Below are 21,277 nucleotides of genomic sequence, written 5' to 3'. Positions count from 1 at the left end.
GGAATTTTGGCAATTGGCTTTTCAATTTTTTATCCCGTCTGGACAAAACTTTGGATTGTTCTTCTTTCAAACTGGTTAAAGATATAATTTTTTTTGTATATTTGTGAAATTATTCCAGGCAAAGGAAATAAAAATATCTTATTAAGCAGAATTCGAATGCGTAATGTTAAACACAGTCACAGAATAAATTAACTTACGCGCTTTTCCAGTATTTGCACATATTTTAATAATTTTATCATTCTGTCACATTTTTATAAAATAATAGTTACCGTATTTGGATCGTTCAGATTTACTGAATATTTGAACTGGAACTGTGGGATTTCCTTGTGTCTTAATGTTCTGTTTGCCGGAAAATGGTGGCTTCAATGCAGTTTCCCCACTTAACACCTTTTTTAGTGAAGGTCTGGTGTTTACTTCTGCATCAGGAACGTCATTGTAATAGATAAATGGTGAAGTCATCAATAAAGCAGCCGCTGAAATATTTCATTTCTTTTATTCTTTGTTTGTTTTTTGAAATAAGCGTTATGAAATATGCAGTATGTCTACAGTTCAGTTAATAGATTGCTAAACTGCTTGCACACCGCATATTCAGAAAGCAGTAATATTTTCAAGTTTCGTATTATTATTCTATAATATAATATTGCATTATTGATAACAATTTTATTTTTAATATGGTATAAATATGATATACCTATGGTATAAATAATATTCAATAATTTGTTTTTACGAATAAAAACACTGTTGAATAATGAATAATGAAATGAACGAAAGTGATTTAATTCTTGAAATAATAAAAATTTAAAGCTAAATAGGGGGGGGGAAAAAAAAAAACATTTCTTATCATCTCCCCCCCAAAAAGATTCTATCTATATTTTTTATCTCATAGAATATGCATTGAGAGAAAGAAAATATTTTAAAAAACAAAGTAGCAAACGCAACTGACATTAAATAGTATAAACTGAATGACTGTAATTCATTGCATTTTAATTCATTCAGACTTCATTCAGGTAAATTATCATTTCAATGTAAATAGACAAACCTATTGGTTCGATTTGAGATTCAGCAATTGTAAGACAAATCAGCAAATGACCATTTGCATATTCTGATGCTGGAAATGTGTATGCCACTTTTGGTATTGGATAACCAGGTACTGTATGAACAATCCAAGCAGCTTCATCTAGTGGAGCTGTAGTGTCTAATATTACAACACCTAAACATGCATCATTAATGGCAACGTTTTTTTACAAAATTCTGCAAAAACCTTTGCTATTCGATTTTGTTTTAACTCCTACTACACCAGGTGCCGCATTGTTATATGCAAAAAAATTTTTATTATTATGAGCTCCAACTACACTTTCAAATGTTTTCCAAAATGAATGACCCGCACCGGCATCGAGATCTGCCGGATATACCTCCCAGGCCGCTCCTGGTGCTATCAGAATTCTTCCTCTTTTTTGTGCAGGTGGTTTATATAAAATGGCCCTATAATTGGAATATTATTGTAATAAGTATTATAACACGTAATTACATTTAATAAAATAATTTAACATCGTTTTGTGTCATAGCGCATACTACTTGCATTGGGCACTAATTAATATTTTTCGGCACTATCTATTTAAAACGAGGTTGCATGTTCACTATTTGCATTTGAAACTTCTTCACAGATAATATTATAATTCCAAATTCGGTATTGAATTTTCAAATTACTAGCAGAAACACTTAATTACAAAGCTGAGAGTCGTTCATTGATATTACGGCAAATTTATAAAAATACTGTTCCTATTTGGGATTACAATTATATTGTTAATGATATTATATTCTGTAAGCTGATCATAAATGCAAAAAATGAGAAAGAATTTGCTTTAAAATTCTGTACAAATGAACTAACTGATTCAAATTTATATTTAACAAATTCAAATTTACAACTATTGTGAAAAATATCAGTCACTGCTAAACTAAATCAATCAAAAGGTAATTTCTAATCAGACGCATGACAATGTAATACATTTTTTATGAATAGCATATAATAAGCAATGCTTGACTGCTCTATAAGAATATTTTTAAATTAGTTGAAAAACGTGCAAAATTTTGCATGTGTTAAACTTTGCTGCCGTTAATAGTTATCATTAATTAATAAAACGGCATGTATTTATGTTATCGTAAAAAGGAATTTTCAATAAATCATGCGCATGTAAGAGAAAAGGCAGAGCATAACATACCAGTCAACATTCCCTCCTCCATCGGCTCGTTGACATTTCGATGTTTGGGCAGCGCAGAAATACAAAGTGCAATGAATCAATGATAATAATAATGCTAATTTCTTCATCATATGAATCATTTGCTGATTTTATTATCAAAATGTTGATATTTATATGTCTCAATGAGTTTTGGATTGTTTACGTAAATAATCGCTTTGAAAATCTAAGAAATATTTGTTTTCTCAGTTGCGCATTGCATTTGTAAACAAGTAAAAATAGTGTGTGCAATCCCCATTTCAATATTGCTGAGCTTGATGCGTGATTTGATGTTATTGATAAAAGTGAATTTCAGTAAAGCTAACGGAAAATTAATTCAAAGGTTGATTTAATATGAATTGCCACAAATGTTTTAATAAAAATCATAAAAATTATCGACAGTTATTTCTTATAACTTATTTTGGAATTTAAGCGGGCATTTCTTCTCTATATATTCGTTTTAAGTTGCCTATTCTGACAGAAGGGGTATGCCTCCCGACCGACGTTGTCTCTTGTTCACAGATGAGAGCTTATCAAACAAATTTCAGTCGAATAATCGCACCGTTTGCTGAGGCATGAACGCTGCACACAAAGTCATAATACAACAGACTAACTACGCTCAGCAACAATTCAATCCTTCTACAGCGCTCTCTCTGTCGTCTACAGCCCCCTATACTGCGTGGATTTTATGTTCCTGTACACGCTTCTTCCAACAGGTTCTCTTTTAGCACACTCAACAAGTGCTTAAGCAGACTGAACTTGTACACCGCGGACAGGGCTCCTTTTCAGATGTCACGTTACCCACAAACCGCAGCTACTGTATTTTCTGTTCAGAGCCAGTCTTGTTCTGTTCGTCGACGACTAACCTATGCTTCATCAGCCAGTACCAAACCCATGTTCTGAATCTCACACTCTGATTTTACTGTAGTTTCTGAAAGTCAAGTTCGATTGTTCATCGACGTTATGTCCGGCACACATTGTATTTTCCTGCGGCAAAGTCGATCGGAATGTACAATTTGCTTTGCATACATAATACGCACGAGAGATAAGTGACAACACAGATAGGGTAACGTCATAGACAACATGTTGAAGAATGTCTAATACGTTCTAAACTGCTATTATTTTGTGAATATCATCGAGACTGTTAATAACAAATGACATTTCTCATTAACGGCAGGAAGTGATTACACCAAAAACAATGTGCATCATAAATAACTGTTTGATTTGCTGCAGTAGAAGATGTTGTTTTAAATTTACTATTGAAGCTTAGCGAGGGATCGCTAACAAACCGAGCCAGTTGTGGCTGCTCTTTGCATGACAGTTCAGTTCTGCTTGTAGTGAAAATAGCTGCTGATAATCTTTATTTCCAAACAAAAGAGCAGCACTTATACTAATGCTCTAGGGTTGTGTAGTTTCCGTAGCAGCCTATTATATCAAATTTATTACGTAGCATTAGTAACATCCGCACAAATGTCAACGTATAGAAACATAAACTGTATCATATTTGAAGAATCATTATTGCTTTTATTCACAGAAAAATCAGAGAATTGTAACTTTTATAAATGGCTTGTGATTAGAAAGTATCTGGAGTGAGGTCGCGGTACGCCAAATAAAATTTGGGATAGTGTTCTTTGGTGAGAATTTTTTCCGCGTTTTCTTATAAGTTGCTAGATGTCGACTTCTCATTAATTGCTAATGGCATAACTTCTCATTGCATTCTCACGGTGTAATAAGATTGATCCTCTTATCTAACTGTTCACTGATTTAAATTATTCTGTTTTGATTTGCTGCAATATGTTTCATTTTATTGGTCCAAATTTTTGATTATGTAACATTAGTACAAGTGACGCAACTGTTATCAAAAATCATGAAATTTTCTCACTTATATAATAACTGCTTTTTCGTAAAATGTTTGTTTTCCATTGCACACTTTACAGTGATCAGTGTTTGTAATACTATTAAAAATACTTTTTGGTATTCATTTCATTTGTAATTGCAACTTAGTGAAGTTTAATAAAATGAAATGGCAATATTTCACCAAAGCAGCGAAATAATTTGTTCATTTTTCAATATTTAACAACAACAACATAAGCATTGAATAACAGATAATGACATCAATAATAAACAACAGTAAATAACATACAATAACAGCAATAATAAGCAAAAATAAGTAAAATAAGCAAATATAGGTGCTGAATATTTACAAAGTGGATCACACCGGAAAAGAAAAGAAAGCAATCAGTAAAGTATGACACAAGTATAATACAAAACCACTTCTTGGATAGCGGCATTAAATTGTCTACGAAGTTAGATGCATGAAAGCTTCGGGAAACAGCTCCAATATACACCTGCCGCTGCTGTATTTACCCGCACATCTTATTCCGTTTTTTCAATAACGTCAAATAGCACATGAAGCTCATCATTTAATAGCAGATTATGCACACTGATTTTGAAGTTGTTTACAAGTGCATTTATCAACTGGAAAAGTAAATATTTCTAAAATTTTACAAGCTACTACTTACGTAAACAATTCAAAACAGAAAATTAAGTGTTAAACATCTGCCAACATTTTGACAGTAAGATCAGCTGTGCATAAAATGAAAGAAGTTACATTATTGGCATTGCTGATTTTTTGCATTTTTCATTTTTGCATTGCTCAAATATCAAAATGTCGACAAGCTGATGGAGCAAATGATATAGATTGGTATGCGATTTGCAAATTTTTATCTTATATTAGCACTGCACAATCAGAATGAATTCATTAAAAAAATTACTAATAGTGAAGACAGCAGATTCCCTTTTTTTTATTTTTCAGTGCTTTCTAAGCATTCATGCACACCAAACGGTTTTATGCTATGGCTACATTATAGCATTTACACCAAAACCAATTTCATGTTACATGTGAATTTAAACATTTTTTGAAAACTCTTGTTAAATGCATTTTTGACATTTTACTGGGAAGGCAAAAATTTAATTTATATCATTTATCACCGAGTAACAGTACAAAAACTTTTTATCAACACTTTTGATTTTACTTCATTCATGTTTCATATTCATTGCGCTATCCAAATGATGATAAAATCACAATTCACAAAAAGTGCAGCGTCTATATTGGGTTAGTGACCAAATCTCATTCATAAATATTTAATGAATTTGATTTCATTTCTTATTTGAACGATATGCATCAGTGCTGAGGTGAACATTTTGATCATAAAAGCAGAATGATTATATAAATCATGAATAAAATTTCACACAAATTACATTTATAATATGCTGTATTTTTGAATTTACCTACTATTACCTACAGTTAACATGAACATTAAATTATCAGCAATTTATAAGCAGAATAAACAATAATATAAGGCGACTTAAATTTTATTTCATCAAAAGCAAATATCGCGTTGAAATATGTATGCGAGTGACATTGAAATTATAGGGTGATTTTATACAAACCACCTGGAGAAAAACGAGGAAAAATTCTAGTAGCAGCGGCAGCGGCATGGGCTGCATATCCACAAGATCTTGACAATGCTGTTGGTCATTCATTTGTAAAAGCATTAGAAAGTGTCACTGCAACTCATCCAAATAAACATTTCTTTGCATATAACAATGCTGCAGCTGGAGTAGTAGGAGTTAAAACAAAATCGAATAGCAAAGGTTTTTGCAGAATTTTGTAAAAAAAGCGTTGCCATTAATGATGCATGTTTAGGTGTTGTAATATTAGACACTACAGTTCCAGCAGATGCCGCAGCCTGGATTGTACATACAGTACCTGGTTATCCAAAACCAAAAGTGGCATACACATTTCCAGCATCAGAATATGCAAATGGTCATATGTTGATTTGTCTTACAATTGCTGAATCCCAAATTGAACCAATAGGTTTGTTTTCTTATAATAAAGTGTTAATTTTAATATGATGCAATTGAATCTTGAAAGGCAATGGAAATGATTGCAGCTACTGAATTTTTTACAAGACTGCTTTTCTTAATTTCATTGTTCATATTTCGTTAATAATGATATCTTTATTTTTAAAAATTCTTTCTCTCTTTCAATGAAGATAACAAAGAAGAAGAAAGAGCGATTAATGTTAGTTATGCATTCCAAAACATTATTTATAATAATTATTATTTTATACATTACTTCGCTTTCATTGAATTCACAATTCACAAGAAATCAATGCTTTTTTTATTATAATAATGTACACATTATAATAATGTACACTGTAATAATAGCAAAGATAAGAACAAATCCATCTATGAATGATAGAAAAAAAACTTCGTTAAAATTTCAGTAGGGAAGAAATTTATTATTATCTTTCTTGAAAATATGAAAATCAAACTTTATTTTATTAATTTTATAAAATACACTAAGCATAACGGAATAGATATATTTCAGCGGTTGCTTTGTTTGTGGCATCACCATTCATCTATTACAATGATGTTCCTGATGCAGAAGTAAGCACCCGACCAACCCTAAAAAAGCTACTGAATGGAGAAACTCCTATCCATCCACCTTTCTCATCAAAACAAATCATTAAAACACAAGCAGGAGCCCCAGTTTCAGTTCAAATATTCAGCAAATCTGGAAGATCAAAATATGGTAACTATTTTATTTGCAGAATGATGTTTGAAATTTTGTAAAACAATTAAACCTTTAAAACATGCGCCAATACGGACAAAGCCTATGAATTGTTTATTGTGGAATTACCAGAAATTTGAATTCGTAATTTCACATACTTTTTCTTATTGCTGATATATTTTGGTATTTTGCGCTAATATTCTATGAAATATTTTCAGAAATATACCAGAAAATAATATCGAAACAGTTGAAAAAGACAATAAAAGTTTGGTCAAGACGAGATAAAAAATTGAAAGCAAATTGCAAAATACCTGGAAGACATATACTTCTTGTTTCAAGTCCTATAAGTGTTGATGGACAAGCTAGTAGTTTAGAGAAGGATGTTACAAATTGGTTGATTCCTGAGAATGGAGATATTTTCTGTGCAGTTGACAAGCCTTATGCGGTATGTTACTATGGTTTATAATTTCCTTAATATATTTATGGTGATTTTAGATTTCACAAAAATATGAACCAGCTGTTGCAGTTTGCATGCAATTAGCGAATATTTTTGCACGTTTCAACACTATTGCTGCCAAGGTGGATTCCTGTCCGTAAATTCAATTCATTCAAAGTTGATTTTACTTGATCGGTAATAAATTATTGCTGTCAGTCAGAGCATCATGTTTTTTGTCATTAAAATGAGTTTTCAGATTCCACGTTTCAAAACAATGGATATTCGCACATTTTGTAAATTTTTTATGATAATTATAAATAATTTGCTGATTGCAATAGTGATTCTCAAAGTGTGGCTCGCGACCCACTCGTGGGTCATCAGCAGTTCTGTGTGGGTCCTGTAAAACATTGAAGTACGGGAGTAGTCTTTATTTTTGTTAGGAGAGTTTTACTCATCGAAAATTGTTGGATGAACAATTAAACTTTGATTCAGTTACTGATGACCTGAGAATCACTATTTCAGTTCAGCTTCTTACAACACGCAGATGTTGTTTGTACCGGGATGTCCACAAAAGCAGATAAATAATTAATCGATTTGTATGAAGATTCTTTGTTTAAAGTCAGTTTTGATCGTAAGACATTAACACAGTTTTGGCTATCAGTTTAAAGCACATATCCACCTCTTTCCACCGCAGCATTAAAAGTGCTGTTTCCTTTTACTACTTCCTACTTGTGCAAAATTGGATTTTCAGCAATGAATGAAATTAAAAGCAAATTTAGAAATAAGCTACAATTATCCAAAATCTTGCAACTGAAACTAACACGCGATAATGTGGACGTCGAAGAAGTCATTAGTCAAAACAGAAAACAATCCATTTTTCGCATACACCTCATTATGCATTTAATTTATAAACTTATACATTATGATTAGATTTATTCATTAAAAAATTTAAAAGTGTTAAACTCATATGTTTTATTTATCTCCTTTGCCTTTTAAAGTATGCATAGCAAGTCGCTGAGTCGTGAAAAATTTCCGTTTTCAGCAGTGGATCACAGCCTATAAAGCTTGAAACCCGCTGGATTACAATTTGCACTGCTATCAACCTTCAATCTAATTTCTTCTTCATACTTTTCTCAATTTCCATAATGAAGTAATATTTACTGGAAAATACATTTAAGCTAATTTTCTCTTATTAATCCTTCACCTTTCTTTGCATTTTTTGCATTTGTAATTGTTTATAAGAATTGTAAATAAATTGAGTGAATAAATAGAGGTTGGTAGGTACATATGATTATTTGAATTGTCAAATAAATTTACAAATAATTATGTCGAACGGCAATCTTATCGACAAGTAATTTTGCAATAAGAGTAGATGAATATGAAGTAAATCCTTTGATATGAAAATTTACAGTATAGGCAAAAAGCCTACTTTTAACATTTGATACTCCATAAGTTCAGTCTACCGCGAGCGTCTGCTTTACAAATGAATACCATGGGTTAAATTGATATTTTTAGGTAAAGATGTTAATCTGCTTCCGCATCATTTGCAACTGAATAGATAAATTTCAATAGATGATTTTTTACATGCCAAATAATTATGAAAATAGTAGACCTACATTTTCAGACATGAAATGTTTTTGCAATGCGTACTGCAGAGATATGAATAATAGTATATCAAAGTAAAAAATGAATTAAAGCTATATTATATAATGCAAACACATGCAAATTTCATACAAAAGGTTATGGAAAATGACAAAATTTTACAAAAATAGATTTTACTTTTTGAGACATGTCGACATCTTTTAGTTCAGAAACGCTTGCCAGTTATATCATCTTTCATTTTCGAATGGCCACTCTGAATTCGTCTACAGCGTTATCGAGTTGAAGCACTTTTATAGAAAGTTCATCACATTTCAGTCACCTTTATTGTGTCACCTTTTGTTTGAAATACGAAATTTTTTCTTCTTTGGAGAACTTTAAGCACTACCTCTTTACCAAATATTAATCCTGAGAAAATCATTAGTGGAATGGCATTCTGATATGCTGAGAACAAACCATGTAAGCGATTAGATTAATTGCTGCGAATGTAGAGCATATAAATAACAGCTTCTAAAATTTCAAAATGAATTATTATACTCAGCTTTCCATGATTTTTATTGTTTTGCAACACATATTAAATTAATCCAGAAATTACATTTCTTTTACTAAAATAACCAGATTAATCATCAGTTCTGTTAATAAAATCAAACCACACATCAAGCTTATCGACATTTAAATGTTGATTTTTGGAGTTTGTTTACAAGTGTAATTCTCAACTGAGAAAGCAAATATTTCTGAAATTTTACAAGCCACAATTTGCGTAAACTATTCGAAGCTCAGTGAGATTTGAAAATTAAGTGTGAAATAACCCATCATTTTGGCAGTAACATCAGCCATGCATTTGATTAAAAAATTAGCATTAATAGCATCATTGATGCTTTACATATTTCAATTCTGCAGTGCTCAAACATCGAAATGCCAAGTGGCTGCTGGAAATGGGAATGCAGATTGGTGAGTTATTAGCCACATTTACTCATCCGCGCGCAATATTTTTGGAAAATAACTTTTTGAATAAAAAAGTTATTTCTGAATAATCTTAATTCTATTGAAATTAACTGATCATAAATACTGGAAAAATAAACGTTTCGTAATTTAATTTATGGCATTTATCATGTAATTCAGCTAGATGCAAATCAAGCAGTTTACTTTGTTTACTCTGATCGCTTGTAATAATTAATGTCAGAATGGCTGCAAAAAAATTACTTTTTACTGATACCGTATAACATCAACTAATATTCCTCTCAGTAACTGTAATTTTGAATTTGTCATTTCAATCCATGTGGTATTATACCCATAAATTTTGAAACAAATTCCAATCATTTTTTTATTTAGAATTCTGTTTTATGTATACAGCATTATTAATTTTAAAAGTGAAAGGAAAAATAAGAATAATATTTCCATAGAATTGAATTTTACCGCAGTGGCATTAAACTTGCATTAGTTTTGCAATTTATATTATTATTTATAATTTAAGAAAGTAATTTATAATTTAAGGTTTGTAACGTTTCTAATTTTAGTTTCGCCTTATTTGAATCAAGTTTACAAAGCAACGAACTTTTTAGAAACTCTAGCTTTCGTCGACAGTAATTTGCATTATGAATTAAAGATATAAATAAAAATAAATCAATAAATGCATATATACATTAACCTTACTTTTACTTTTATATTATACTTTTCTGAAATTCTTTTCGTTTATCTGCAAAGTTACAATCAAATGAAAAACTTTAACAATAAATAGATAGTATAAAAGCACTAAATTATCAGACATTGCTAGCACTGTTCATAATAACGTAAAGTACACAAGCGTTTAATTCATAAAAAGTAAACATTAAAAGCAATAATATAATAATGTATCGGAATGAACTTTCAATTATAGGGTAGTGTTATACAAACCACCGGGAGAAAAAAGAGGAAAAATTTTGGTACCACCAGGAGATGCATGGGCAGATAATCCACAAGACCTTGAGAATGCTGCAGCTCACTCATTTGCGAAAGCTTTAGAAAGTGTAGCTCAAGCTCACAATGATAAAAAATTTTTTGCTTATAACAATGCAGCATCCGGTGTGATAGGAGTTAAAACAAAATCAAATAGCAAAGGTCTTTATGAGAGATGGTAAAGGTAAAAGTTTCCATTAGTCATGCATGTTTAGGTGTTGTAATATTGGATATTCGTCCTGGAACAGATGAAGCTGCTTGGATTGTACATACAGTGCCTGGTTATCCAAAACCAAAAGTGGCATATACGTTTCCAGCATCAGAATATGCAAATGGTCATTTGTTGATCTGTCTTACAATTGCTGAATCCCAAATTGAACCAATAGGTTTGTTAACCTATATTACAGTGTTAATTTTAATATGGCGCAATTGAATCTTGGAAGTCAATGGAAATGATTGCAGTTACTGAATTTTTTACAAGATTGATTTTCTTAATTTCAGTTCTTGTACCTACTTCGCTTTAAAAAATCCTTCTTTCTTTCGAAGAAGATAACAAAGAAGAGGAAAGATGAATGCATGTTAGTTATTCATTCTCCAACACTAATTTTAAACATTATTATTAGTTTTCAAATTGCTTCACTTTTCATGGATTCACAGGTCATTACGGAACATTGCGAATTTTATAATGACAAAGTATACTGCTCCAATAGTAGCAAAACTAAGAACAAATCCATCCATGAATGATAGAAAACATCGTTAAAATTTCAGTAGGGAAGGAATTTATTAATCAGTTTCCTGAACAATATAAATATCATATACTGTATTCCACTAATTTTATAAAATACACTAAGCATAACGGAATAAATATGTTTCAGCGGTTGCTTTGTTTGTGGCATCACCATTCATCCATTACAATGATGTTCCTGATGCAGAAGTAAGCACCCGACCAACCCTAAAAAAGCTACTGAATGGAGAAACTCCTATCCATCCACCTTTCTCATCAAAACAAACCATTAAAACACAAGCAGGAGCCCCAGTTTCAGTTCAAATATTCAGCAAATCTGGAAGATCAAAATATGGTAACTATTTTATTTGCAGAATGATGTTTGAAATTTTGTAAAACAATTAAACCTTTAAAACATGCGCCAATACGGACAAAGCCTATAAATTGTTTATTGTGGAATTACCAGAAATTTGAATTCGTAATTTCACATACTTTTTCTTATTGCTGATATATTTTGGTATTTTGCGCTAATATTCTATGAAATATTTTCAGAAATATACCAGAAAATAATATCGAAACAGTTGAAAAAGACGATAAAAGTATGGTCAAGACGGGATAAAAAATTGAAAGCAAATTGTAAAATTCCTGGAAGACATATACTTCTTGTTTCAAGTCCTATAAGTGTTGACAATAAAGCTAGTAGTTTAGAGAAAGATGTTACAAATTGGTTAATTCCTGAAAATGGAGATATTTTCTGTGCAGTTGACAAACCTTATGCGGTATGTTACGATGTTTTGTAATTTTAATTATATATTAATGGTGATTTTTAGATATCACAAAAATATGAACCAGCTGTTGCAGTTTGTATTCAACTAGCAAATATTTTTGCCCGTTTCAACACTATTGCTGCCAAAGTGGATTCTTGTCTTTAAATTCAATTTGTTTGACATTTATTTATTTAAACGGAAATAAACTATTACTGTCATTTAGAGTATTGTGATTTTTTCATTAAAATAGAATTTTAGATTATCTATTTGATAACATCGTGTATTTGCAAATTTTTTAGATGTTATTTCGATGATACATTATTTGCAGAATGAAGTTTGTATTCTTATCCAATTTTTGCTAAAATTGTTCTTTCATTCTTCTTTCATTTTAATGCCATAGTTTTTTGTGCATCATTATGTATTTATTGGCAAGGTATGAAGTCAAAACTTATCTTCCCTGCTTGATTATTTAATGTTGTTTTTTGCTTGCTCTTCGAATTAATTGCACCAGTTGCAAATATCACAAGCACAGAAACAGATGCAGTTGAGTGCGTTTGTATATTTGAAATTTGAAATCACAAATAATTGTTTTAACAGCAGTCACATACTCTACAAATTTTGTATTTTGTATTAGAAGTATTTTTTAAAGAAGAAAATTAATTAATATGAATAAAGGTGATGTAAGAAAAAATCTTCATTTCATAAATGCTTTACATTGTACTTATTTCTGCTATGAATTAAATCGTTAATAAAATTAAAATCGATTAATATAATATCTTGAAGTTCCTCACTGTGTGCTTGTTATTAGCGAATATAGGTGCATTTCTTTCTGCAGTATGGTGATAACTGCTTTACATTACAAGTTACCGTAAACATTTTACCAACCTCTTCAAAGTAACAAACTATTCCACTGTGGGTTGATGATGTTTTTACTTCCTTAGCTTTTATGAATAAATCACTCTGCAGCAGTTGTTTGCTCTGCAGATGTTCCTGTGTAATAATTCTTTTTCACTTTATCACCGTTCGATGTGGAATATCTATTCTCAATAACCTCATTCATATACAAACAACAATAATATATTTTGAATTTTAATATAACTTGAGACAGTAAAAAAACAATGAATAAGAATTGTATAACGCAGGAATATAAAAGATTTTACAAAGGATTTTGAAATACGAAATTTCATCGAATAGCAGATTTTACTTTTTAAGAAGATATAAACATTTTTTAACGTTCAAAAAATTAAATATTAAAACATGTGTCATTTTTTAATAATTCTTATACATTCATAAATGGCATTATCTATCGGTAGGGTAGGTCAAATATTCAAAAAATTTTCTAATGAAATACATTAATTTTCAATGAAAAATTGAAATCTTAAATGATAAGAAGAAATTTCGAATATTGCAAGAGGTCGACGCGCAAAAAAGGAAATTTGCATACGCAAGCAGCTTCAAAATTTGCATTAATTGTGTGCTGAGGTCATAAATAGTGATCGCAATATCTGAGGAACGTTTTTCAGAGTTTGAGAGAGCACTATCCATTGTTGCTTTGTACTTTCCAAATAAAGCTATGCTTAATGATAAGCCGATGCTGGCAGAACCTGGCAATACACAATAATTATAACACTTTCAACAATACATATTGACATTTCAGCTAATGTTCTGATTGAATTTAGAATCTGGCAATACTTAAATGTTTATCTTATTGGCACTTCTCTTTGGTTTATTGTAGTTATCAAAAATGAACAAAATAAAATATCTTCTACCAATTTGTTTCTATTTGCTTTTATGAGACAGAAGTTATTTGAAAGAATTGTTAATTGAAGTGCTGCAAAGAAATGGCGCTTTATTAAATAGCCTGACAAAAATCAAAACCTAGGGATTAGATTTCCATTGATTTGCAATTTCATTCTTTGAAAATATTTATTCCTTTTTTTGAAGCAGTCCTAAAAGTAGACGAACGTAAGCTCAGCCAAAGAGGTGACGCTGCGTATTACGTATTACTTTTTTAGTTTAGTCGTAATTTCTTAAATCTGAAATGAATGTAGCTTTTGAGACAGTAATGTTTTATCATTTCAGATGAAATTATTATCATGTTATAGAAAACGTCAATTAGATGCTTAATTATTAATGTGAGGTCGTATCGGTGAGATATCGTAAAATATTTTAATATTACTGATTATTATTAATATTAATCATTTAATTGCTTTTTGCTTCACAAATTGCCTCGAAGCATAATTTGTTGCAATTAGAATGGTATTTTTTACTGATAGGGGGAAGGATGAATGAACTTAAATCATATTAGCTTTTTTGAGCTTCTTCTTTTCGTAGTTTACCTCAAAATCTTCCAGTAATTAGAAACATTTCTTTTCCATTTTGTTTTTGTTTATTTGTTTGTTTATTGATGAAATCAAAGCTGAAATTTCCATTTATCTACTGATTTTGCGGTATTTCATAGTCAAAAAGCTTTAGCAATAAAAAATGAAATAAAAAAAGCTGTTTCTACACGCAGTTTCTTTTCTATTTTATTGCAAAATAACGTGCAACGTTCTAGTTTCAGTCTGTGTCAGCATATATATTTGCTGAAATGCCCTCCTGTGTGATGGAAGCAATGTAAATTACATTTGTTTCATGAAAATTATTTCATTTCTTCATTTTATGACTTCCATATGAAATGTAAATTTTGTTTCCATTTGAAGTCGGTTTGCAAAATGCTAAAGCAATTTTTCTATGGAGTGCAACGATAACAGGTGTTGTATTCCAAGATTATGAGAAATTTAGGAGATTAAGGTATTTATTTATATATTTTAGTTATTTAGTAAGTAGCACGCATAAATAGTTGCTGTTTATTACAATCAACATAATTTATAAAAAGTGTTGAATCCTACACTGAAATAAAAAATCAAAATTTTAATGTTTTAGTATAATTGCCATTCCTGAAAAATAAATAGAATTGTTATTCATTAAAATGCATCGTTTGAAAATACGTGTAACAAAAATTCATTTATTCGTTGTTATTTTCTGAAAAAAAGAATGATTTGAAACGATTATGGGAAAATTACAAATTGTCTTACCACGTCTTAATAAGTGGAAAACTGAGTTTTGAATCTAGTGCGTGTGTTTTCAGTTAATGCAGTGCATTAAGCATATTACGGTTTTTAGCGAAAATGTTTATTTTCAATTTTTCCATAATTTGGCGATATGATTTTCCCAATTCTAAAATATTGAAAATTCAGAACATAGCCTCCAGGGTAAAGCATTTATGCTGTTTGACACTACTACCAGCTTGAAAGCAGACGTGTGATTTCTAGGCAATTAGGTAAGTGAATTTTATAAATCATTGCAGCTTAATTGTTTTCCTTTGTGTGTTTGTTAAGGCAAATACGTAAAATTAATATTTAAATGAATGGTAAACATGCATAAAAACCACAAAATGTAATTTTACATTTTTATTTAATCATTTATTTGCATCTGCTTTCGCTTTTACCTGGTTTTACACTTTCACTAATTGATGGTGTGGACAAATACTTTTTCTGAGTTCTTAATAGTAGCTTCATTTAAAAGGCTTTAAGCATGATTTAGGACAAAAACTGTGCGCTTTTTTTCTTAACCAGGAAAAATAAATATATTATTGAAAACCTTTTTTCATACATATTACGCTTTGTTTTGTTTATGCATTTCCTCTAAAGAATGTCGACTGCAATTTACGCACTTTATTCCATCCATAAATATGTGAACTGCTCTTCCCTTTATTTACAAAAACTCAATTTTTATCAGTCTTATGCCATTTGCATAGCACAGAAATGACCATTGTGAAGACGCCTTGAAGCAGAAGATATTATTCTATAGTACAAATGTAAAAATACAGTATAAACAAAATGTAAATATGACATTATGAAGCTGCTTAATAATGTGAAAGCAAATTCATTTCTAGTAATTTTATGAATAATTTATTTCAAAATTTGAAAAGTTTTGTTACAAACTTTCACATTTGTTGTCAAAAATATAGAGAAGAAAAATCCTGTTTCTTAAATTCCAAAAAGAATTATGATATACAGCTTTTTGTATTTTATAATTTTCAGCAAAACCTCGTTACAGCATATATTAAAGTAATCTTTGAATTACATTCTGCACTTTACTAAAATAAGCAATTTTACTATCAGTGAGTTTTGTTACTAACATCAAATTGCATATCAAGCTCATCCACCTTTCACTAATGATTTTTGAAGTTATTTACAAATGTAATTATCAATCAAGAAAGTAAATATTTCTAAGATTTTCAAAGGGATTATTTACGCAAACAGTTAAAAGCTCTGTGACATTAGAACATAAAGTGTTAAATGGCTGCTAACGTTTTGACAACTATATCCGCATTGTCAATGATAAAAGCAATAGCATTATTAACATCACTGATCCCATGCATTTTTCATTTTTGCGCTGCTCAGACTTCGAAATGTCAACAAGCTAATGGAGCGGGGGATGTAGATTGGTAAGGTATCTTTTTGCGCAGGACTGTAAAAAACTTCTTTTTGTATATTGTGAATACACTCCAGTGTAATTAATGAATAAACAATCAGAAGACAACAAAGATTTTCAGCTTATTTTTATTTGCAATTGAGCTGGTATAAGCACATTGAACACTTTTGCTTCATCTGCTTTTGCCATTTGTAGAATACAGTGTCTGAACAAGAATTTCATTTGATTTCTGTTACATAACAGTTACTGATATTTTCCAAAATAACTATGAATTTGAATTTCTTACTTCATTTTATGTTGGGCACTTACACAGAATTTTGAAACAAGCAGCTTCTCCTTTTTATGCACATTTGTTCCGTTTATATTATAAAATAACACAGATATTATATTATCATAAAATTGAAATCACAATAATACTAATAATACTTATATGATCGTTGTAATTTAAATGCTGTTAACAGTTTAATAATCATGCGTTTGCTTTGTTTACGGTTGAACCATCAGATATTCTTATCTTGCTTCCACTATTCCACAGATATTCTAAATCAGGTTCAATCAAAAAAAAGCATCGAAGGTTTCAGAGGCTTCTCACACCGTTGACAGTGATTATTATTATTATTATATAACATATATATATTTATGTATTTATATTTATAAATTTATTTTTATTTATTTATCTATTTTTGCTAGTTTATTTATTTCACAATTACAGTGGAGCTCTGATTATCCAAACACAACTTTTGTGGTCCTTCGGATAATCAAATTTTCAGATTATCTGGTATTTTTAATTTTTTTAATCTATGTACATAATTGAAGCGTTTATAGCTGTTATCCTCAATCAGGCGCGGAATAGTAAACATTCTGTTCATCATGCAACGTTATTTTACTTTTATTCGCTTAAATTGCATAAGCGCTTTTTAACACGGTCAATTATATTTTTTCAGCGCTACATTCAAAAACCACTAGGTTTACTTTGTGCCATATTCTATATAATCAGCAATGAATTTTTGTTTCAACGATTCTCTGTCCAGTGATATTGCGAATACGTCTCATTAACATCAGCAGAGTAGCGTTAAATTCTTTTTGATGCTTCATCTACTTGAAGAGGACATTGACGCGAGAATAGGGTTCTGAATGGCTCAGCCCTTCATTTGGCTTATCAGGCATATTAACGTCTTCATTCTAATCTCTTTTAGTATATTATAATCAGTTAATGCTTCAAATAATGGGATTTGATCAACTGTCTGACTTTGTCCCGCAATAACATAAAATTTTTGAACATTTCTATTACAGTTGTACAGTCATCATTATAGTTTACTGAAGGCTTACGCATTCTTCGTTATAATCAAGAATTTTATTCCATGAAACCTGCAGAGTAGATCCTGAAATCGAGTTCCACGCTTGGGCTATCATATAGCAGCAATCTTTGAAATTTATGCTCCTAATTTGTGACATCAGATCATCTCCGTCAGCATATGAAAGAACAATTCTTCACAGGAGTTACTTCCTCCACCGTTTTCTTTAAATTTTGAATAACAGTCTGATCCATTGGCTGAACAACCAACGATGTATTAACTGGCAAAACATAACCTTGAACAAGCCATTTTTACGGTCTAGCAATTCGCAACTAGGATGACAAGGTGCATTGCCAATTATGAGTAGCATCTTTCCTGATTACATTGTCTTTTGCTTGTATTTTTTAACGTAAGGAATAAATATGTCATCATATTACTTAGGAAAAAATATCTCCTGTCATCCAGGCTTTTGGTTGATAATCGTAAACCACCAGCAACTTCTGCACACCAATCATAGGTCGCGAACGTTTTGATTTTCCCACTAACAACAGCTGCAAACGATCGCAACCTCCAGAAATCACGCAATAAAGAAGAGGCACACTTTCTTTACATGACTTAAAGCTTTTGTTCTTTTACTTAGTTTTTGCTCTAAACCCAAAACCTTTCTCTTTCTAGTGTAATGTGGGTGATTGAGTTTACTGTAGACTATAACAAACAAAACAACGGCCGAGAAGAGAGTGAGAGTGAGAGAGAGAATGAGAGTGAGTGTGAGAGTGACAACAACAACCGAAGGAAGCAAGGGCAGTTACTGTTCGATGATCACTTGATGATCATTAAGTACAGTATTGGAATCATTTATTACACTAGTAGTAGACATACCGCACATAAAAATTAACAAACAACAGAAAGTTACAGTATAAGGAAAATGCTGGTTGAATTTAATACCATAAACAATGCATTTTAGCCAGTCTGCCAAAATGTGTCCAGATAATCCGGTGTTCAGATAATCAGTGGTCAAATAATCAAAGTTCAACTGTACTGCTGATTCTATCACTTACTTTAATAATATTATACTTTCTTGAAGATTTTCTTAGTCATTTGTATTCCTGCATTAAGATGCAAATGTGGCACAAAACACATTCACTGTAAATAAATAGTATATAAAGTACTAAATTAACAACCAGTGTTAGCAAAGTTCCAAATAATATAAAGTACATAAACTTTTATTCCATTAAAAGTAAATATGAAAAACAATAATATATGAATGTAGTGGAATAAACTTACAATTGCAGGGCCATATTATACAAACCACCTGGAGAGAAAGCAGGAAAAATTTTGGTACCGGCAGGAGGAGCATGGGCACCAAATCCACAGAATCTTGAGAATGCTCGAGATCACTCATTTGCGAAAGCATTAGAAAGTGTTGTGGGAAATCATCCGGCAAAAAGTTTTTTTGCATATAACAATGCAGCACCCGGTGTAATAGGAATTAAAACAAAATCAAATAGCAAAGGTCTTTTTGAGAAGGGGTAAAGATGGAAGTTGCTACATTTTATGCATGTTTAGGAGTTGTAATATTAGACAATACTCCGCAAGCAGATTCTGCTGCTTGGATTGTTCATACAGTACCTGGTTATCCAATACCAAAAGTGGCATATACGTTTCCAGCATCAGAATATGCAAATGGTCATTTATTGATTTGTCTTACAATTGCTGAATCCCAAATTGAACCAATAGGTTTGTTTCCTTATATTGAAGTTTTAATTTTAATTTGACGTAATTGAATCTTGAAAGACAATGAAAGTAATTTCAGTTATTCAATTTTTTACAAGATTGATTTTCTTAACTTCAGTTACTGTACCTACTTTGTTTTTAAGAAATCTTTCTTTCTTTCAATGAAGATAACAAGAAGAGAAAAGATCTCGTTACTCATTCTCCAATTTGTATTATTTTATAAATTACTTCGCTTTCATTGGATTTATAATTCATTACAAGCAGTGCTTTTTATAGCAAAAAAGTACACTGTTGCAATAATAACAAAGCTAAGGACAAATCTATCTATGAATAATAGAAAGCTTTGTGAAAATTTTATTAGGGAAGGAATTTACTAATTTATTTCCTGAACAATAGGAATATCATAAGCTTCTTTTCAGTGAATTTATAAAGTAAACTAAGCATAACGGAATACACATATTTCAGCAGTTGCTTTATTTGTGGCATCACCATTCATCCATTACAATGATGTCCCTGATGCAGAAGTAAGAACGCGACCAACGCTAAAAAAGCTACTGAATGGAGAAACTCCTATCCATCCACCTTTCTCATCAAAACAAGCCATTAAAACACAAGCAGGTGACCCAGTTTCAGTTCAAATATTCAGCAAATCTGGAAGATCAAAATATGGTAACTATTTCATTTGTAGAAAGATATTTGAAATTTTGCAAAATTGTTAAACCCCTAAAATATGAGCACGTATGGACAAAACGTATAAATTATTTATTGAGTAATCATCAAAAATTTGAATTTGTAATTTCACATACTTTTTCTTATTGCTGAAATATTTTAGCATTTTGCACTATTTCACCTTGAAATGTTTTCAGAAATATACCAGAAAATAATATCTAGACAGTTGAAAAAGACGATCAAAGTATGGTCAAGACGGGATAAAAAATTGAAAGCAAATTGTAAAATTCCTGGAAGACATATACTTCTTGTTTCAAGTCCTATAAGTGTTGACAACCAAGCTAGTAGTTTAGAGAAGGATGTTACAAATTGGTTGATTCCTGAGAATGGAGATATTTTCTGTGCAGTTGACAAGCCTTATGCGGTATGTTACTATGGTTTATAATTTCCTTAGTATATTTATGGTGATTTTAGATTTCACAAAAATATGAACCAGCTGTTGCAGTTTGCATGCAATTAGCGAATATTTTTGCACGTTTCAACACTATTGCTGCCAAGGTGGATTCCTGTTCTTAAATTCAAATTCATCAAACAGGCATCGGCATTCTTTTTTTAAACAATGATGAATCGTTTCTGCCAAGTAAAGTATCATGGTTTTAACATTAAAACGAACTCATACGAAAAAACTTTTTCGTTTCTGCATTTCATAAATGCGGTACATTCCTTTCACCTTTCATATAAATTTAAGTTGTAACTGAAATTAATATCTGTTAATCCAATATTCTGAAGTGGCTGACAGTGATGTTTTGTTGTTTATGTGAACTGA

The 21,277-nt window shown here is 30.8% G+C and overlaps 4 protein-coding genes across 4 annotated transcripts; 3 read left to right on the top strand and 1 right to left on the bottom strand.

Moving 5' to 3' along the window:
* Nucleotides 1-243: 243 nt before the first annotated feature.
* Tsp_11853 (deoxyribonuclease II superfamily) lies at nucleotides 244-2,338 on the bottom strand. Its single transcript, XM_003372913.1, has 4 exons — nucleotides 2,220-2,338; nucleotides 1,262-1,482; nucleotides 1,040-1,210; nucleotides 244-473 (listed from the first exon to the last, which is right to left on the bottom strand). The coding sequence occupies exons 1-4, from the start codon at nucleotides 2,336-2,338 to the stop codon at nucleotides 244-246; spliced, it is 741 nt and encodes a 246-aa protein (XP_003372961.1).
* A 3,166-nt stretch (nucleotides 2,339-5,504) lies between these two features.
* Nucleotides 5,505-7,838, top strand: Tsp_11852 (deoxyribonuclease II superfamily). Its single transcript, XM_003372912.1, is given in 8 exon segments — nucleotides 5,505-5,509; nucleotides 5,671-5,891; nucleotides 5,902-6,114; nucleotides 6,631-6,834; nucleotides 7,032-7,258; nucleotides 7,309-7,392; nucleotides 7,506-7,648; nucleotides 7,772-7,838. The coding sequence occupies 8 exon segments, from the start codon at nucleotides 5,505-5,507 to the stop codon at nucleotides 7,836-7,838; spliced, it is 1,164 nt and encodes a 387-aa protein (XP_003372960.1).
* A 736-nt stretch (nucleotides 7,839-8,574) lies between these two features.
* Nucleotides 8,575-12,439, top strand: Tsp_11851 (deoxyribonuclease II superfamily). Its single transcript, XM_003372911.1, has 6 exons — nucleotides 8,575-8,600; nucleotides 10,725-10,909; nucleotides 10,999-11,169; nucleotides 11,659-11,862; nucleotides 12,060-12,286; nucleotides 12,338-12,439. Exons 1-6 carry the CDS (start codon nucleotides 8,575-8,577, stop codon nucleotides 12,437-12,439), a joined length of 915 nt encoding a protein of 304 aa, XP_003372959.1.
* A 6,364-nt stretch (nucleotides 12,440-18,803) lies between these two features.
* Tsp_11850 (deoxyribonuclease II superfamily) lies at nucleotides 18,804-21,027 on the top strand. Its single transcript, XM_003372910.1, is given in 8 exon segments — nucleotides 18,804-18,852; nucleotides 19,013-19,193; nucleotides 19,341-19,561; nucleotides 19,573-19,785; nucleotides 20,248-20,451; nucleotides 20,471-20,533; nucleotides 20,649-20,875; nucleotides 20,926-21,027. The coding sequence occupies 8 exon segments, from the start codon at nucleotides 18,804-18,806 to the stop codon at nucleotides 21,025-21,027; spliced, it is 1,260 nt and encodes a 419-aa protein (XP_003372958.1).
* The last annotated feature ends 250 nt before the right edge of the window (nucleotides 21,028-21,277 follow it).

Source organism: Trichinella spiralis, assembly GCF_000181795.1.
Source record: "Trichinella spiralis strain ISS 195 chromosome Unknown Scfld7, whole genome shotgun sequence".
NCBI classification, from domain to species: Eukaryota; Metazoa; Nematoda; class Enoplea; order Trichinellida; family Trichinellidae; genus Trichinella; species Trichinella spiralis.
The sequence above is the reverse complement of the archived record's forward strand: the minus strand, read 5'-3'. Positions and strand labels throughout refer to the sequence as shown.

Coding starts and splice junctions, on each gene's coding strand:
- Tsp_11852 (XM_003372912.1), top strand. Junction 6,835..7,031: donor ATCTGGAAGATCAAAATATG/GTAACTATTTTA, acceptor AAATATTTTCAG/AAATATACCAGAAAATAATA. Junction 7,259..7,308: donor CAGTTGACAAGCCTTATGCG/GTATGTTACTAT, acceptor TGGTGATTTTAG/ATTTCACAAAAATATGAACC.
- Tsp_11850 (XM_003372910.1), top strand. CDS start 18,804: ATGAGAGTGAGTGTGAGAGTGACAACAACAACCGAAGGAAGCAAGGGC. Junction 18,853..19,012: donor AACCGAAGGAAGCAAGGGCA/GTTACTGTTCGA, acceptor AATGCATTTTAG/CCAGTCTGCCAAAATGTGTC. Junction 20,876..20,925: donor CAGTTGACAAGCCTTATGCG/GTATGTTACTAT, acceptor TGGTGATTTTAG/ATTTCACAAAAATATGAACC.
- Tsp_11853 (XM_003372913.1), bottom strand. CDS start 2,338: ATGATTCATATGATGAAGAAATTAGCATTATTATTATCATTGATTCAT. Junction 1,483..2,219: donor GGAGGAGGGAATGTTGACTG/GTATGTTATGCT, acceptor TTCCAATTATAG/GGCCATTTTATATAAACCAC. Junction 1,211..1,261: donor AACAAAATCGAATAGCAAAG/GTTTTTGCAGAA, acceptor ATGCATGTTTAG/GTGTTGTAATATTAGACACT.
- Tsp_11851 (XM_003372911.1), top strand. CDS start 8,575: ATGTCGAACGGCAATCTTATCGACAA. Junction 8,601..10,724: donor AACGGCAATCTTATCGACAA/GTAATTTTGCAA, acceptor TTTCAATTATAG/GGTAGTGTTATACAAACCAC. Junction 11,170..11,658: donor ATCCCAAATTGAACCAATAG/GTTTGTTAACCT, acceptor AATATGTTTCAG/CGGTTGCTTTGTTTGTGGCA.